Consider the following 19,284-nt stretch of genomic DNA (forward strand, 5'->3'; position numbering starts at 1 on the left):
CTGTTTCCCACCTCCTTCTCTTGATGCGTCCAATGGGAGGCTGAGGCAAGAGTGAGGGGGAGGACTCTTGTTTTGCTCAGGAAATACATTGTATTCACAGTACTACAGCAAGTGGGCGGAACTAGAGGAAGTGATGCTCTCAATGAAGAAGAGATCCAACCCTGTTAGAGCGTGGTAGCAATGAGCAACAGTAGAGGCGTTACCCAGAGTGTGAAGGAAGAAGTGGCAAAGGAGAGGTCCAGAAGTTAAAACTGCACCCTTCCAATGCCGGGGCCTTGCAGTCCATCCCTGGTTGGAGAACTAAGATCCCACATGGCTCAGGCAACTAATGAAGGTCACGCACGGCAATGAAGAGCAGGCCCCAGTTTGCCACAGCTGGAGAAAGCCCACATGCAGCAACAAAGACCCAGCACAGCCAAAAATAAATAAAATTTGTTAAAGTTAACAACGTAGTATTTCTAGATGTGGCGCAGGCTGGGATGGGTCAGTGATTCTCAGCTAAGGTGAAGGTGAGGTTACTCAGTCGTGTCCGACTCTGCGACCCCACGGACTGTAGCCTACCAGGCTCTTCTATCCATGGGGTTTTCCAGGCAAGGGTACTGGAGTGGGTTGCCATTTCCTTCTCCAGAGGATCTTCCCGACCCAGGGATCGAACCCAGGTCTCCCGCATTGTAGGCAAACGCTTTACTGTCTGAGCCAGTCTTAGCAGCAAAAGAAATCAAGCCTTTATGGTAGCATAGAGGCTTTTTTTTTTAAAGAGTTCAGTGAGTTACAAGGACAATTCTATGAATGACAAGTCTTGGTAGCTGGAATGCTCTGGTGCCATACACCGGCTTTAAAAAAAAAAAAAAATTCTAGTGATCACTTGAGTGAGCCTGGCTTAGTCAGGTTTTCAAGCACATTGATGTTAGTCCTAACCTATGCTAAAAAGATAGATACTACATGCTTGTTCAGTTGCTTAATCATTTTCAACTCTTTGGGACCCCATGGCCTGTAACCCACCAGGCTCCTTTGTCCATGGGGTTTCCTAGGCATGAATACTGGAGTGGGTTGCCATTTCCTCCTCCAGGGGATCTTCCTGCCCCAGGGATCAAACCTGTCTCTCCCGCATTGGCAGCAGATTCTTTACCACAGAGCCACCTGGGAAGCCCAGACAGATACTAACCTGATACCAATTCTCCTTGGCAAGGATTAGGAACCTCTGTGTGCGTGTCCGCTCTGGGAACAGGGGAAGTGGGAGGACGCTGCTGAAGGATTCTGTTCCCTCTGCTGGCACCAAAAGGCCACCAGACACAGGCCACAACCACAGGCAGGAGGTTAGAGAAACTTGTTATTAAATTTAATTTTCTTTAAATACATACCTTTTTCCCACCCTCACCCAGTTGGGGGGAGGAACAGAGAAAGCCCCCAGTCCTTCCATTTGGGGGATTCCATGTATAAAGCCTGAGATGGTGAGGATGAAGTATAAAAATACTATTTACAAAGGAAAAGAGGGTGTCCGTCGCGACCTTAACCTTCAGACAGCCCCTCATCCCCAGGCCCCTTTTTGCTCCTTTAGAAAAGAAAAAAGAAAAAAAAAAACCCTGGGGAATCCACCTGGGTGTAGAAAAGGCCCTTCCTCTGGGAGGGGAGGGGAGGGGCGCTCAAACCCCAACATGGAATAGGAAGCTCTGAGATCAACCGAGGAACAGTGAACGGATTAAGCACCTCAGATGCTAGGAGAGGGCTGGGGCTGCCCCCCAGCCACCCCCCCGACCCCCACACCGTAGTCAGCAGGCCGGCTGGCCAGCCTTTGTTTCTGCAGGTCCCGTGTAAACATTGACTCTTCTGCATGTCCACGCACTTCCCGATTTCCTACAGAGCCTCCGCGGCTTCCACTGGAGGCGCCTGGTTCCTCCGTCTTTCCCCCCTTGCCTTCTAACCTTCCTCGGGAAGTGGTGGCAAGGAGGTGGCGGGGATCACAGGCGGGGCACAGCTCATCACACCCCTTCTTCGAGATCAGGGCAGCTCGTCCTCCTCGGGGAAACCCTCAAGGCAGGGTGAACTCCAAGTTCTTGGCTAAACAGGATTGGATTTCTGTTCCCAGAGCAGGGACAATGCAGGCAGAGTCCAGTCCCGGCAAGGCAAGGCCATCAGCACGGGGTAACAGGGAGGAAGGCTTCGGGAGGCAGAAGTGGGTGAGCCTGGTCTCACCCTACAGTGGAAGGCCAGCCTGGCATCCCCTCCCTTCCAGGTGACTGGGACCCTCACCACCCGCCAGTCTTGTTCACCGTGGATGCGAGGAAGGACCAGGCACCCACGAAGCTAGAGGTCTCCTTCAAGCCTGGTACGGAGGCAGCGCTCACACCAGCTCATCCAATAGGATCCCGATGCTCTGGGAGGCCTCGGAGGGGCCAGCGATGGGCTTGTTACACATGGGGCAGACACAGCGCACCTCCAGCCACTTCACCAGACACCTGCGGGCAAAAGCCGACCTGTTACTCCCTAAAAAGATACCAGCGTGCTCCGGCTGCCCCTTCATAGAGCCCCACTGCTTCCCAAGACAAGAACCTCTCCATCCCTGCCCTGGTCTAACCCTTCCGGCTTGCCTGGTGTGCAGACAGGATGCAGGGCATCAGCAAGGGGTGTGTGGGAAGGGCAGGGACTGGAGCCTCTAGAAGACTGTTGTTATTGTTCCATCTCCAAGTCATGTCCGACTCTGCAACCCCACCAACTGTAACCTGCCAGGGTCCTCCAACCATGGGATTCTCCAAGCAAGAAAACTGGAGTGGGTTGCCATGTCCTTCTCCAGGGGATCTTCCCGACCCAGGGATCGAGCCCGAGTCTCCTTCTCAGCAGGCAGGTTCTTTACCACTGTATCGCCTGGGAAGCCCCCCTCTAGAAGATGCTCCCTGCTTTCTTCGCTCCAAGGTATCTGGACACAGCCCCACGATGGACACTTACTTGCGGTGAAAGGCGTGTTGGCACGGGAGGACACCTAGCTCGTCCTTGCCCCTGAAGTCTTCCAGACAGACGGCACAGGTCTGCTGTGGGAAGAGAGAGCCGTGTGAGAGGAGACGGGGAGGAGCCTCCCCCTGAATCCTCAGTCACATCAACCCCATCTCCACCCAAGAGAGGACTAACCCTGACACGTGGCAGCCATGCTCCACGGCAGACTGATCCAAGTAGATGAAATTAAATGGTTAGTTCCTCGGTCACGGCAGCCACATTTTAAGTGCTCAACAACCACAGTGTGGCTAGTGGCTCCCATGCCAGATAATACAGATAAAAAGCATTTAATTGTTAACGTGTTAATTTCTGTTGTGCAGCAGAGTGACTCAGTTATACATGTTATTTTTCATATTCTTTTCCATTATGGTTTATTTTAGCATACTGAATATATGCTATATATATTCAGTATATAATATATATATATGTGTGCTATATATATTCCCGGTGCTATACAATACGACTTCGTTGTCTATCCAGCCTACATATAACAGTTTGCATCTGCTAATCCCAAACTCTCAATCCGCCCCTCTCTACCCTCCTTTCCCTTGGCAACAACAAATCTGCCCTCCGTGTCTGTGAGTCTGTTTTTCTTTCGTAGATAAGTTCATTTGTATCATATTTTACATTCCACATGTAAGTGTTATCACATGGTATTTATCTCTCTGACTTCACTTAGCATGATAATCTCTAGGTTCACCCGTGTTACTGTAAATAGCATTATTTCATCCTTTTTTGTAATAGTCTTTCTAGCCTAGGACTTTCAACCAGGGGGCATTTAGCCATAACTAGAGGTAAGGATGGGGCTCTGGTATATGGTTTCCATTCTTTAAAGCCAGCCTTGCATCCTAGTATATTAACCCCTCAATCCCAGCTGAATTTCCTCTTCTGGAGGAGAGCTTAAGAAACATCAGAACTTGGGGACATCGTGACTATGGACCCCAAAGAGACAGACGAAATGAGGCCATGTCCAGGTTAGTCTTATGCATGATGAGATCCATGATTCTTCCCACACCCGGACAACCATACACACGCTCTCTGCACGAGTGCATGTGGTTATGGACGGAAGTCTTGGGACAGGAGTTAGGTGACCCCAAAGGCACAGGTGGGAAAGGAAGAAGTAATGGTCTAGTCCTGAAGGAGTTGGGAGTTGAGGGGTCCCAGAAAGTGGGTGTGATGGGTGGGTGGGGGGGAGAATGGAGGGGAACAGGGGAGAACTAGAGGGTTGGACCTGCATGTCAGATCCACAGTCGCCAGGACAGAGCACACACAGAGGGGACCCCTTTCGGACCCAGATGGGGACACCGAGCAGGGAAAGGTAGTGCAGTCTGGCCCGGGGTGGTCATACTGCCTTCCCAGTAAGACTACGTCTAGCAGGTTTCCTGGGGTCACAGGTCACCATGTACCCAAACCCTTTGGTGACCCCCTTTGTTTTCTGCCAGCCCCAGTCCCAGACATAACAGATCCTGCATATTGATCACCTCCTGGGATGTGTCTTCTATTTGGCCCAAGGAGACCAGAAGGCAGGGACTAAGAAGGTTCCTAAAAAGGTCTTCAGACCTGGAGAAGGTTTGCCTTACCCGCTGGGCGCCCCGCCTGCTGCCCCAGGGCACTCACCCCATATAACTGCAACTTCTTGGCATCTCCTTTAAGCACCACCTGGGAAAAAAGAGGGGAGACCTGGGGTCAGAAGAAACCAAACACGGAGCCAGGTGGTATCAGCCGAGGAAGGGAGCCCCCAGCTCCACCCAGGGAGACCCCCGCTCTCCCTAGGCACGAGGGGAGAACAGGCCAGCTTCATCTTGCCCCCGCCCTGTTCCCTCCACCTCCCCCAGCCATCTCTAGCTGGGTTAGTAGTGGTGGAGCGGGGAGAGGTCTTAGGACAAAATGAGGACTTTATTTACCTCTTTATATCCATATCGTTCGCTCTGTGCCTGGTTCCGGAGTTTGCTGGGGGGAGCAAGAAAGAGGAGAGAGAAGAAGTCATTATGCTTTTGCACAAACAGCCATTCAGAGCAGGAGAGACAGGCCGGTGGCTTGGGACTTCCTTCTGGGGGTGGGGAGGTGCGTCCCGTAGACACGAAATATGCATAGAAGTCTCTGCAGGTCACCAGTGTGGGGTTAAGGACTCAGACTCAGGTTCAACTGCCTCAAAACTCACTGTCACCTACCCTCAACTGGGGGTGGGGGTTCTGGCAGAGCACCCTAAAAGTTCATTCACCTTCCTTCCTGGAAGGTCACTTCCTTTGGGCTCCCCAACTAGACAGATCAACCATCTGCTTGCTGAGTGTGCAAAAGTTAGTTTTGTTTTTGTTTTTTGGTCATACCACGTGGTTTGTGGGATCTTAGTTCCTGACCAGGGACGAACCTGCCCCCTTCAGCGGCGAAAGCGAGGAGCCCTCACCACTGAACTTCCAGGTAGACATTCTTAAGAGGGCTATTTCCTCCAAGCCCAGGCAGCAGGAGAACATCTGTTGAGCCTGGGGAATTTTCCACCCGGAGAACACAAGTATTCTGGAGGCAGAGCACACTCTTCCCCCTTCACAGCACCAGGCAACACAGGCAATCCCTTCTTTGTTTTCCTCTTTTTGTTTCAAGCTGGTGGCCTGCATACAGCCGGACTCTCAATGGCCAGAACACAATGGCCAGAACATGCCGTTACTAATGGCAGGAGCATAACTGTGATGGGGGATTTCCTAGGCGTCGATCTCTACCGATATAGATCCATATCCGCACTCATCAATTTCAAACACCTTCCAGAGGGAGAGACGTGCTTCTTGGCAGACAAGGAACACGGAGTCCAAAGAAGCTAAGTAACTTGCCCAAACTTCAGAGCTGCCTGGCAGCAGAGCTGGATTCTAACCAGTCGACCTGATGACAGAGCCCGAGCTCTTTAACACAAACTGTGGCCAGCCTCACAATCAGGTGGCACACACCATGCTCCTGGGCATAGCATGGGGTTTTGGAAAACACCCTTTCAATCAACAAGCCACCAACTTTCTGAATGGCTCACTGTGCCAATGGCCGAGACCGAGATGATGCACTGATAACTTTTTTTTTTTTTTGCTGTTTTATTTTCAGTGAGAGAAACCTTCTGAACTGTGCAGGGAGCTCTATGGTCTCCTGTACCTGGGGACCAGATAGAGTTTTCTCTCCCAGGAATCATTTCTACCAAAGATTTGTGTTATTGGAAGAAGACATCAGAGAACCACCAGGTTATGACCGGGGTGGCCAATCATGGTTTCCTGAGGGTCAAAGCCAGCTAACCATTTGTTTCATAAGGCCCAGAAGGGAAGAACTGTACTTTCCTATATATATATAATTTAATTTATTTAATTTTTGGCTGTGCTCTGTTGCTGCTCGACGGCTTTTATCTAGTTGCGGGAACGTGGGGGCTACTCTTCGCTTTGATGCTCAGGCTTCTCCTGTTGTGGAGCAGGGGCTCTGGGGTGCACGGGCTTCAGCAACTGCAGCATGTGGACTCAGCAGTTGCAGCTCTCAGGCTCTAGAGCACAGGCTCAGAAGTTGCGGTGCACGGGCTTAGCTGCTCCACGGCATGTGGGAACTTTCCGGTTCAGGGACCAAACCCGTGTCTGCTCCACGGCAGGTGGGCTCTTTACCACTGAGCCACCAGGGAAGCTCTGTACTTATTCTTTTTTTTTTAACTAAACTTTTTATTTTGTCATGGGGTATAGCAGATTAACAAACAATTGTTGTGATGGTTTCAGGTGGACTGCGAAGGGACTCAGCCATACATATCCATGGACCCATTCTCCCCCAAACTCCCCTCCCATCCAGGCTGCCAGGTTACACTGAGCAGACTTCTGTGTGCTGTACAGTAGGTCCTTGTTGGTTACAGAACTGTGCTTACTCTCATAAATGGTTGAAAGCAGGAATTGAAAGAATATTTCATGCCATGTGGAAATTATATGAAAATCAACTTTCAGTGCTTGCCATAAAATTTTACTGGAGCACAGCCACACTTATACTTTATGACTGCTTCTGTACAGAAGGGCTGGGTGGTTCAGACAGATATCATATGACCCGCAAAGCCTGTAATAGCTGGCATGAAAAAAAAAAAAAGCTGGTCTGAGTTAGAGGAAGAAAATCTTCAATCACTAGCCTTATTTGAAGGGCATGCACAAGGTAAGATGCTCCAAGAGCAACGCAGAGATGCTGGAACCAGAGCAAAGGAGGATGCAGAAAGCCTGGTGCACAGCCTGGGGGCAGATAAGATCGGCGGCCTCCACCTCCACGGCTCCTAACAGGAGGTCAGGGGACGGGTGGGGCCAGTGTCCCTCGGCCTCGAGGCTGGGCACCAGGCAGCACCGCCGCTGTCTGCCCCCCGACCCTCGACTCCTCTCTTATCGGAGTGGGGTTTCTGGTCCTTGGAGGGACAGGCTGAGGGTCTAACCAGCGCTCCCACTGTTCCACCCCTACCTGCACACGTTCCTGTACACACCTGCATCTGTGTCCCCACTTCTAAATGAGAGGGGCGGGGAAGGATGCACTTAAATGATCAAGGGCCACCTGCCTGATACTGGGTTCATCTGGGGAAGAAGAAACGTGCTCTCATTGCCAGGCCGCCCAGAGCTGCCTTCTGAGGGACAGACTGCTGCTCTTTTAGCAGGTATATACAGAGTAAATAAGGAAGTGGCGAGAAGCCTGCCGGCTTCCTGGCTCAGAAAGAGGGGATGTCACATCTCCAGAGCCTCGCCTACTTCGCCTGCAGCGTGGCTACACTTAGGCAGTACACGCAGTGCCTTTCTGCTTGCTCTGTCATAGGACGCCTGGGGGCCCTTCTGTCTGGATGGCTCCATTTAATGGTCTTACCCAAGGAGTCTCCAGAAGCTGACTCTGAGAGCCCAGGACCATCAATTGGAACAGTGAAGGCTTCAGAGTCACGCTCTAGATTCACTCTGCCTGTAGATTTCCATATCAGGAAGGTAGAGGTTGGGATGAAACGGGGCCAAAAGGGTTGCAAGGAAAACGAGAGCAAAAAAGCAGAGATCCTGGGCCATCCCAGCGGGGATGGAGTGCCAACAACTCGGGACAGGTGGCCTTCTCAGCTGCTGGGGTGAGCAAAGCAGCTAAAAATACCCTGAATTCAATGAGCCCATTTCAAGCCACTGCCAGTGGGCGCTTCCTGGCTTTTCCCCTTTTGCAACAAACAATGCGGGTAAGTCCTGCAAAGAGTTGTTTCTTTCCTGCCCGATTTGTATTTCACGGGGCCCCTTCCATCCTGTGTAGGGCAGAGATCAGCTCCTGCTCCTGGCGACAGGGTGGGGCGGGGGGTGGCGGGGGGTCAGGGAAGACGGAGTGAGGGGGAGTTGGGCCGATGAGCTCAGCAGGTCAGGAGCGGGGAGTCACAGGCCTATTTTGGCTGAGGAGGAAACCGAGACGCAGGCAGAGGAAGTGGCTTCTGTGCTTGTGTGTCTTTCTATATATAGGCGCTCCCAGGCTGCCACATACCAGCAAGGCTGAGGAACCATGAGACGCCAGGGTCACACCGGTTTTGGGCTGCAGGACAGAGGGCGGGGTGGTGAAGGGGCAGATGACTGCAGAAGGAAAACAGGTGGCGCCAAGCAGCCCCACGGCAGGGGGAAAGCTTCTGGTATCATGTGGTCACCAACTCCAGCCAAGCAAAAAAAAAAAAAATAAACCCGTCGTACCCAGAGCTCCCAGCCCGTTCTGCAACACCACTGCGTCTGGCTGCTTGGGGGTGGCCACGGGAGCCCCAGATGATCCCGTTCAAGGAATAAGAATCTGGGAAGGCCAACATCCGGAATCCGAAAGACCCTTGCTAACTGTCATCGGACAAGCCCATCTCACCATTTTTCCGGATACAGGACTTCATCTTTAACCGCCTGAGCATGAGTTTCCTCATTTACGAAGCAGACTAATACTGAAACTGGAGGGCAGTTCTGAGGACTAAGGCAGATGAACATTTCATAAGGTGGTCAGCACGGTGCCTAGCACACAAGGAAGTCCTGGGCAAAGAGGAGCTTAAACCCCAAGATCACACCTGTTAATGGCAGAACTGGGAAATGAAGCTGGGTCTCCCACCTACCGGCTCAGAGTGATTTTGTAGAATTTCCTCTCTTGACCACCTCTGCAGCCTGGCAGGAATGTGCATGCATGCGTGTGTGTGTGTGTGTGTGTGTGTGTGTGTGTAGGGGCCAGACACAGCCTGCTTTTACAGCCTCCTGCCAGCATCACACATAAATCTTGGGTATGCCTCCACCTTCTGTCTCCGGGGAGTTGCATACATTGCTTCATATGCGGAGAGTGAGGTGGTTATTGGTCAGGAAGACGAAAAGTTTGAGGAAGAAAACTTCAGCTGGGGGAAAGGGGCGGGCGGGTGTGGAAGAGGGTGTTGAGATACCGGAAATCTACCCACACCCTCACTTTACTAATGAGATGCAAATTTCAGACTCAGTGGTACAAGAGGGGAAAATAAACCACTACCTTCTCTGCAAAAAAGCCTTGTAAGTGGAAAATTCCAGTCCTGGGGACTTTTTAAAGTCTGGAGAAAAGAAGGAGGGCTGAGGCAGTGGATGAGAAGCAAAGGAGAGCAGGGCCCCAGGGCACTTCCCCTTCTTAAGAAGGGGCTCCTTGGCCTGAGGAATCTGAACAAGCATCTGCTAAACAAGCTTCTGATAGCCCTCCAGCCTCCCGCCAGGCGAGCCATTCAAACCCACGGGGATATCTCTGTGGGGAATGGGAACTCCTTTGGCCTTCGTCTTAATTTAATCTGTTTAGGTGATCTGATCAGATACTAGACACCCCAGGGGACGTCCGTCTACCCAGGTGTTGGGTAATCATATGCTTGTGTGTGGGCGTGTGGCTTGGTTTTATCACAATGGCTCCATGACATTCTACTGGTCAGGGGTGTGCAATGTTCCCCAATGCACAGGACAGACCCACACAATGAGGAATTGTTAATACCCATAGGGTGCCCTAGTTCAGAAACACTACTGTATTTTCCACCCTGAATACCAGGCATGCTCTACATTTTTGATAGAAGATAGCCACCAATTCCCTTGTCTAGAAGCAAAGAAAACAGTTCCTGGAGCTTGGCTCGCCCTGCTAAGCTCCAATCCTTCCCTGGACCCCTACGCGATAAGAAGTAACGGTTTTCAGTTTTTATTCCCTCAAACGTAAGAGGCAGTACAAACAGGCAGCTCTGCAGACACCAGCTTGCTAATATTAGCATCTGGAAGGATGATAACAGGATTTCCCAGGAGGGCAGAGGGTCATGCCACTGGTGGAATGATACTCCCTTAGCCCTGGCCACCCAGAGGGTGTGAGTGGGTGGAGAGAGATGGCGAGGGACCACTGATGATATTACTTGGTCATTCTAGGCAACATGAGAGGAACTGGCCAGCAGGCGGGATGCAGGCTGATCCATGCTGACCTTGTATGTGCTGGACAACTGGATAGGCTGATGCAAATAGAAACAGCAGGCCTCAGGGGCCCAGCAAACGGCAGGTTAAGTCTTGTCCTCAAAGCAAGGAGCCCCGGCTGGAGGCTGGTGACTCTGCAACAGGAGGCTCGCTCGGTTCACCCTACCTACGGCCGCCACCTCCTGGACCTCCCCCTCCCTGGGACCCCAGGTCAGACAGCGAGCCACCCACCTGATAAAATAGCAGCAGAAGATGAGGCTCAGCATGAAGACGAAGATGCCCGTGCCGAAGATGACCATGTAGATGTTGAGGGGAAGGTCTTGGAAACTGATGGGGGGCATTGAGCAGGACTTGTTGGTGCTCACCAGTCCCAGGCCACAGAAACACCCTGCAGACAACAGGAGAGGGCAAGTGTTATGTTAGTGGGAAATTTACTACCGAGGCTGATGCCACTCTGCGTGAGCAAGGATGCAGCGAGACATGGCAAGCCTCTCCCTCAGGGACTTACTTTTTTCTAATTGAAGCATAATTGATTTACAATGTTGTGTTCACTGCGGATGTTCAGCAAAGTGATTCAGATATCCATATACATATATGTATTCTTGTTCATATTCTTTTCCATGATGGCTTATTAAAGAATATTGAATACAGTTCTCTGTGCTTTGCAGTAGGTCCTTGCTATTTATTTTATACACAGTAGTTGGTATCTGTTAATCCCAAACTCCTAATTTACCCCTCCCTCATTCCTTTTCTCCTTTGGGAGCTGTAAGCTTGTTTTCTATTGTTTCTTCGTCTGTGAGTCTGTTTCTGTTTTGTAAACAAGTTCCTCTGTGTCATATTTTAGATTCCACATATAAGTGATATTGTATGGTATCTGTCTTTCTCTGTCTTTCTCACTTCACTTAGTATGATAATCTCTAGGTCCATCCAGGTTGCTGCAAAGAGCATTATTTCATTCTTCTCTTTTTATGGCTGAGTAGTTTTCCATGATTATATTGGATTGGCCAAAGAGTTCGTTTGGGTATTTCCTGAAACGTTGTATGGAAAAACCCAAATGAACTTTTGGACGAACCCAATATCATGTGTGCATGTCTGTGTGTGTGTATGTCTGTGGGTATATGTGTGTGTGTGTGTGTATGTGTGTGTGCATGTCTGTGTGTATATGTGTGTGTATGTCTCTGTGTATGTGTATGTGTGTGTGTATGTCTGTGCATGTGTGTAAGGTATATGTGTGTGTCTGTGTGTGTGCATGTCTGTGTGTGTGCATGTCTGTGTGTATATGTGTGTGTATGTCTCTGTGTGTGTATGTCTGTGTGTATATGTGTGTGTATGTCTGTGTGTGTATGTGTGTAAGGTATATGTGTGTGTATGTGTGTGTGCATGTCTGTGTGTATATGTGTGTGTATGTCTCTGTGAGTGTATGTCTCTGTGTGTGTATGTGTGTGTTTGTGTGTGTATGTCTCTGTGTATGTATGTCTCTCTCTGTGTGTATGTGTGTGTATGTGTATATGTGTGTGTGTGTGTGCATGTCTGTGTGTATATGTGTGTATGTGTGTGTGCATGTCTCTCTGTGTGTGTATGTCTGTGTGTATGTATGTGTGTGTCTGTGTATGTCTCTCTGTGTGTGTATGTGTGTGTATGTGTGTGTGTGTATGTGTGCGTGCATGTCTCTGTGTGTGTATGTCTGTGTGTATATGTGTGTGTATGCACGCGTGTATGTGTATATGTGTGTGTGCATGTCTCTGTGTGTATGTCTCTGTGTGTCTATGTGTGCATGTGTATGCGTGTGTGTATATGTGTGTATGTGTGTGTGTGTCTGTGTGTGTGTGTGAACCACATCTTCTTTATCCAGTCACGTGTTGAACATTCAGCTGCTTCCATGCCCTGGCTACTGTCAATAGTGCTGCTATGACGTTGGGGTACAACCATCTTTTTGAAGGCGTGGTTTTTTTGGGGGGTAAATACCCAGAAGTGGGACTGCTAGATTATGTGGCAGCTCTACTTTGAGTTTTTTAAGCAATCTCTACACTGTTTTCCATACTGGGTGCACCAATTTACATTCCAGGGACTTACATTTACACCCTCGACCTAACACTAGTGGCATGATCTTGGGTAAATGATTTAATCAGTCTAGGAAACGGGATCCTACACGTGGTACTTCAACCTGCACCTCCTTCTAGGGGATCAAGGAATCGGGCAGTGGGTGGAAATGGAAAACTCACTTCTGTCCGGTAGAAGCCCCTAGGGTACACTAGCAAGACGAAGAGCCTCAGGTGAGGAAGCATCCATCTGGGCTCCAATCCCACCTCTCCCTAGCTACTCAATCTTTGAGAAATTACCTTGCTGAAAAGCTCCCCTTTGCCACAGGAAAACAAGCAAAGTGCAGAGGCGACCGAAGACTATGGTGTAAGAAATATGCTTTGTAAATTGCAAAGCGAAGTTGCAAAGGTCATTTGTCATTATTAAGCCACCTGCTCCAGAAGCCAGGCTGCACCCAGACCAGAATAGAAATTGTTCACTCTGAGTCTGGGCCCGCGTTCCAGAATGTGGCGGGGGTGGGGGAGGGGGAGCCACTGCTCATTTTTCCTGGCCACCCTCCCCTTTTCTACTCAAAGCCTCACCATGCAGTCTGCTAATGGCAGTGGTGTCCCCAGAGCTTGCAGAACACAGAATCTCAAGCCAGCCTCCATCAAAGCGAATCAGAATCTACGTTTCAACAAGGTCCCTTCAGTGTGGGAAGCACAGGTGGCCACTAGAAGCTTCACTCACGTGACTCAGGAATAAACCCTGATTGATCCGAAGGTGACAATCACCTTGCTTTTGCCAGGGTTTGGTGTTGGGGTAGGTATGTGATTGGGCTTCCCTGGTGGCTCAGCGGTAAAGAATCTGCTTGTCAAAGAAGAAGATGGGGGTTCGATCCTTGGGTGGGGAAGATCCCCTGGAGAAGAGAGGGAAATGGCAACCCACTCCAGTATCCATGCCTGGGAAATCCCATGGACAGAGGCACCTGGTGGGCTATAGTCCATGGGGTCACAGAGACTAAATGACACCACCACCAACAAAGGTACGTGATTAGGTTCTGGCTGAAGAAAAACAAAGAAGAACATCTGCTATAAAGACAAGATTTTCCTTTCTTGCGTTACATCTCTCCAAAGCATTTGGAATGGTGGAAGCCAAGTTACAGCTGGTAAGAGGGAAGTTCAATATAAAGCTGGTGGCAGAAAAGACAAGGAAAGAGGAGGAATGAAAGATGTTGTCTGTCAAGTGGCTGGAAAAATCAATCCTGGAGCTACTTCACGGGACCATTGGTCCTGAGGGTTAGAAAATTGTCTATTATGGTTATAAGGGGGAAAAAAGAAAAAGGAATTAACCATAAATCAGGTGAGTGGTTTTTCTTGCTAGCAGGCAAAAATATCAGTGATCTGAAAGGTAAGCCTCAGAGTCTTGGATTTCAGAAAGTGTTGGGACAGGAAGGCTAGACTTCACCATACGCGCGTGTGTGTGTGTGTGTGTGTGTGTGCGCACTCATTCACTCAGTTGTTTCCAACTCTGTGCAACTCTACGGGCTGTAGCATGCCAAGCTCCTCTGTCCATGGGATTCTCCAGGCAAGAATGCTGGGTTGCCATTTCCTTCTCCAGGGATCTTCCCGACTCAGGGATCGAATGTCTCGAGTTTCCTGCACTGGCAGGCGGATTCTTTACCGATGAGCCACCCGGGAAGCCCTTACACACGCTACCAGCCAAACACATCTCATGCTACCAACTGAACCTTTGTAATAACATCACCATGAAATGTACTCTCCCCGCCCTCTCCACAGGGTTTGAAAAAAAAGACTCAATCATTAAATAACGCCTATAGTCAAACAGCTAAGAAGGCCTGGCTTCAAAGACCTACAGGGACTTTCCTGGCAGTTGAGTGGTTAGCACTCTGCACTTTCACTGCTGAGGGCACAGGTTCTGTCCCTGGTGGGGGTGAGGGGAGTGGGGAGGTGGGGACTAAGATCTCACAAGCCGTGGCGGGGTGGGCGGGTAGGGAGAGGGGGGAGGAGGACTCAGGCCTTCAATACGGGTTCCTGTGCTTTCCTGACATTGTGGTTAGGAGCCATTAATATACTTTGAAATGTTATACCATAATTAAGGCTGTGACCCCAACTCCACAGAAGACTTGACTCGAAAGACCGGAGTCATCTCTGACCTCACACATCTCCACCCTCTTCATCCCTGAGATCAGTCTAGTGACCAATATAACAAGCCCCCTCCAAACCTCTTTCAGACTGTATGCCAACTCTCCTGCCAAGTCTCTATTCCAAACACACTTGGAGCCCAGTTCTACTCCAAGTCCTTATTAATTGATGTCTAGTCCCTCCTTTAATTTAGCCCACATGTCTGGCATATCCTCCCACTCCGTTTTTCTACTATGATCTACCAAACTCAGGCTTCTAGTGCTCCCAAACAAGAATGCGCTGGGTCCTCTCTCTCCCTCCCCAACTCAGTATCCCCCAGCATCACCCAAGGTGAACGAGTCTCCTCTCTATTTCTTGCCCAACCCTGTCTTCACCTGCCTCCAAACTTTTGCTCATGCAGCTTTCTCTGCCTGAAACTCTCTCTCCCTTCCCAAAGTCCCCCAAGGCTGGTCTTTGTGATATTCACCCCCAAGCCCAGACCCCGGCTCGAATTCTACAGGGCTCACAGCCTGTATCACATGTTCTGGCTCCAGCACTCTCAGTTGACTGTCTTAGGTTGCCCTACAGTTCCTAGAATCAGCTTCATTTAACTCAAACATGCATTAAACACTGATTACACGACAAGTACCATGACAGACACTGAAGGAAAAAGGAAGGAAAGACTAGATGATATTACAGTCTAGGGAAGAAGACAGACACAAAGATTTCCATCGTGGAAAGTGTGGTACATAGTAGGTGTGTGTGGTACATAGTAGATGTGTGACTGATGAGATGGTTGGATGGCATCATCGACTTAACGGACAAAAATCTGAGCAAACTCAGGGAGATAGTGATGGACAGGGAAGCCTGGCATGCTGCAGTCCATGGGGTTGCAAAGAGTCGGACACGACTGAGCGACTGAACAACAACATACAATTCTGAGATCAGAGACAGAGAGTTCTAACGAGCCTGAGCACTCCTAGGTCTAAGGATAGCAAACTTTCGTACTTTGACTGAAATGGCAACCCACTCCAGTATTCTTGCCTGAAGAATCCCATGAACGGAGGAGCCCGATAGGCTACAGTCCAGGGGGTCGCAAAGAGTAGAACACGACTGAGTGACTTCACTTACCCTCACGTTTGGTTTTTTTTCAGTAACTGGTTAACAGATAAGTAATTCCTGATTTTTCTCAAGGCGACCTAGTCCTCTTGGCAAAAGCTCCTGCTTCAAAGTAAGGAGACTGAAGTTTGGGAAAATTGCCCAGAAACTGCCCTCAGCTGACGGGTGACCAGTCAACCAACAAGTACTGCTTGCTGGCTTGACTTGTACACTGATCTAGACATTGTGGGGAAACAAAAAGCAAAAGTAGTTCTTGTCCAGAGAGACTTTTGGGTTAAAGCTGGGAAAAAATTAATTATCTACTAAACTTTGCTAACCCCCTGCTTCTTAGCCTCCGGCATGGATTAGAAAGTTTTCACCACCTCTTCACCCTCCGCTCAATATTTGATCTCTGTGGGCCAAAGGAGATTGATTTTTCTGGGAAGACACCATGGTGGACTGGCCAGGCAGGAACAACTTTTTGTCTACTCTGAAAAATGGTGTTTGGGATTGTCTTCCAGGTAAATCTGTCCTCCATGCCAAAGAGGCTTCTTTCCCACCAGGCACGTACGTCTCCCCCGGCCCCGTCTCATCAACAGCTGATGCTGTGAGAGTCTAATCCTCCATCTGTCTTGACTCTCCATGTACCTTTTTTATTTTTTTAAAAAGTCTTTACTGAATTTGTTACAGTATTGCTTTTATGTTTTGGTTTTTTGGCTGGGAGGCAAGTGGGATCTCAGTTCCTTGACCAGGGACTGAACTCACACTCAGTGCACTGGAAGTCAAACTGTTGACCACTGGATCACCAGGGAAATTCCACCATGTACCTTTCCTCTGCTGTATCCTGGCATCCATAGGGTCCCAAAGAACCTCATTTGGTTCCTTTGCATGGCAATGACCATAGATAACACAGAGGGTTTGCATGTATGCACTCTGAAGGCTCTCTGGCCTCAGCAGTGTATCAGTTTATTTTGATCATCTGATTTTGCCGAGAGGCTTTCCCTGGGGCTCCAGGATTGAGTCAGCGAGTTGGGACTTTCTATGATAAAGAGGTGTGGGTGAGAAGAGCTTCATGGCTAAGAGGAGATGGTCCATTTGCTTGCATTCTGATCGAAAAAGTAGACAAAAGATACACTGGGCTAAAAGCTGACAGTGCTGTAGCTTTTTATCTAAATTTACAAGGAAAGAATTTTTAACCCCAGGAATGACAGGCTCCAGATAGTTATCACAAAGGTGTTCGGGGAGGGATTGCTTCTTCCCTGGAGTCGGAGAACAGTCCTTTCTCCATCACTTTAAGAAGTAAAAAGAAACACCACATAGGAAGTCAACTGTGTTGTTGTTTAGTCGCTGAGCTGCGTCCAACTCTCTTGCGACCCCATGGACTGCAGCCCGCCAGGCTTCTCTGTCCATGGAACTCTCCAGGCAAGAATACTGGAGTGGGTTGCCATGCCCTCCTCCAGGGGAATCTTCCTGATCCAGGGATCAAACACGTGTCTCCTGCATTGGCAGGGTGATTCTTTACAATTAAGTCACCTGGGAAGCCCAAGTCAACTATAAATTAACAAAAAATAAACACATGTTTTAAAAAGTGGAAACATGAGGCAGCGAGTGCTCTGCGGGTCTAAAAACCTATGAAAGGGGGCCGCCCAGAAGCAGGGCTAGTGTTCACTGACAGCTAGCTACCTCGGTTTTTCTCCTGAAGTCTGTTCCATTGTTTCCCCCGACCTATGAAAGCCTTGACATCAGAATGTCTCATCCCCCAGCTCGCGGGCTGGGAGCTGGAGTGACGTCAAGAGAAGGGCTGGCCAAGAACGACCAGGGGATCTGGGAAATGCTTCTCTTTCCCAGCCAACGGGAATCTTTCCCAGATGCGGGGGTTCACTGTCCTCCCCCACCCCCACCCCCACCCCACCCCCGCCCCCACTCCAGCTATGCCTCCGATCACACACACAGCTTGGTTCATTTTCAGGAAATTAGATCCTACCAGCTAGAGGAAGAGGGGGATGGGAGCCCCTCATACACAGGCTGCCCAAACCCTGCCTTAAAACAAAAGCCTCTTGAAATAATTAATGCGAGATCTGGCAAGAGTCTGCTCTCAAGAATGGATTTCTTCCCCCCGCCACTAGCTAGCCAGCCTACCCTACTCAGAGATAAGGCCAGCTGCTTCTTTCTCCCTGCCCCCGGCCCCTGCCCGCCCTTCCCCCCTTTCTCCAGAAACTCTCCAAGCTTTAGAACAAGGCAGTCAAGATCCCAGGGTCACTGGAGGGTATTAGCAGCCAAAGTTTTGAACTGACCCGCTTAGAAGGGCGTCTCTTCAGGTAACCTGGACAAGGAGTCAGCCCCAAGCCCAACCTGTAGTCACGGAAACTGCTAAAAAGCCTAAATGTGAGATGCACTTAGCATCAACCAGGCTGGAGAGGGAGGGGAGATTGGGTCTGGAGGCGCGGACACTACCTAGGCACAGGAGCTGGTACCGTGGTCTGGCCTTGGGGCCAGTGAGCACAGATGCCCAGGCAAGCCCTGCATTCAAGGGTAGCCGGGCGCCAGGAGATCTACACGGCTTTATCAGTCCAATAAAGGCACGCTCATTAATCCGGCGTCATCCCCGGGCACAAAGCCCCCGAGCAGCCGGTGCGAAGCCAACAAAGGCGCAGGGGAAGCCGCCCCCGCGCCCCGTCCTGCACGCTGCACTGTATACATATTTAAAATAGCCTGCAAAGTTTCAGACCAGGAACTTGAGCTCCCTCTAGGAGATCCGAGCCCGAGCGCGGATTTAATTCTCCGCCGACGACCACAACAAAGAACAAGAGTTTGAGCGCACAAAGGCGAGGAGGGAGGCGGGTACGAGTGCGAAGCCGCCGCACAGAGGCCGGGAACCCCTCGGCTCCCACGACCCCCGCCCGCCCGAGAGATCCTTCTAGGCCCCGGAGTGAAACCTGGATCCCCACTCCCCTCCCGACCCCCCCGCCCCCCTTTCAAATTCCGCGCTGTGCAGAGCAGAGTTGAGCGCCAGGACGCCTCCTCGGAGGTCCCATTGCAGTAAAAACTTGGCTCGAGAGGGAGAAGGAGCCCTCCGATCTGAAACCTGGCGCCTCCCTATCCTCGTCTCCAGCCAGCCCCATGTCCCTTGCGCCCCCGCTCCCCCCACCCCTCCAAAGCCCCGGACTCACCGTTACACCACTGGAATGGGTGCATCAATGAACTCTCGGCTGGCTTCCTCAGGCGAACGAAGGCAGGTGCGGGGCGGGAAGGCGGGGTGGGCGCGCCGGCCGGTGGGGTCGCAGGAGGGGCCGGTGCGCTGCGCGGGCGGCCGCCCTTCCCCTACAAGTGGAACTCCCTCCGGAGCCGGGAGCTTCGGCGCGATAGGTTTTTGGAGCCACAAAGGGGAAAGAAGAGAAGAGAGACAGAAAAGTCTCCCGGCTCTAAGGACTAGCGGAGGAAAGGCAGGAAGGGCCCGGGGGCTGGGGCGTGCTGCGGGGCGCCCGGTGGGCAGAGGAGAGGAAATAGCCCTAGGCAGAGGCGAGCCCTGGACGCCGCCGCACGGAGGTGAGACGCCAAGGACTCCGAAACTGACACGGTGCACGCACACCCCCTCCCTTATACTGCCCCCGTGCCCCTCCCGTCACCGG

At 50.7% G+C, this 19,284-nt stretch overlaps 1 protein-coding gene across 4 annotated transcripts; it reads right to left on the minus strand.

Annotated features, from left to right (window-relative positions):
- Positions 1–1,317: 1,317 nt before the first annotated feature.
- RNF122 (ring finger protein 122) lies at positions 1,318–19,229 on the minus strand. 4 transcript variants are annotated; one of them, XM_086379650.1, is made up of 6 exons: positions 18,826–19,229; positions 10,626–10,782; positions 4,893–4,938; positions 4,606–4,647; positions 2,944–3,023; positions 1,318–2,456 (listed from the first exon to the last, which is right to left on the minus strand). In XM_086379650.1, the coding sequence occupies exons 1-6, from the start codon at positions 18,848–18,850 to the stop codon at positions 2,342–2,344; spliced, it is 465 nt and encodes a 154-aa protein (XP_086235776.1). In that variant the 5' UTR covers positions 18,851–19,229; the 3' UTR covers positions 1,318–2,341. The 4 variants fall into 4 exon arrangements, with proteins under 4 accessions (XP_086235776.1, XP_086235775.1, XP_086235778.1 ...); XM_086379649.1 differs by having other exon boundaries at positions 2,944–3,026; XM_086379652.1 differs by lacking the exons at positions 10,626–10,782; positions 18,826–19,229 and adding an exon at positions 9,059–10,182 and having other exon boundaries at positions 2,944–3,026.
- Between the last annotated feature and the right edge of the window lie 55 nt (positions 19,230–19,284).

Source organism: Bos grunniens, chromosome 27 (assembly GCF_055505025.1).
Source record: "Bos grunniens cultivar Pamir isolate PY7600 chromosome 27, Bosgru_T2T1.0, whole genome shotgun sequence".
NCBI classification, from domain to species: domain Eukaryota; kingdom Metazoa; phylum Chordata; class Mammalia; order Artiodactyla; family Bovidae; genus Bos; species Bos grunniens.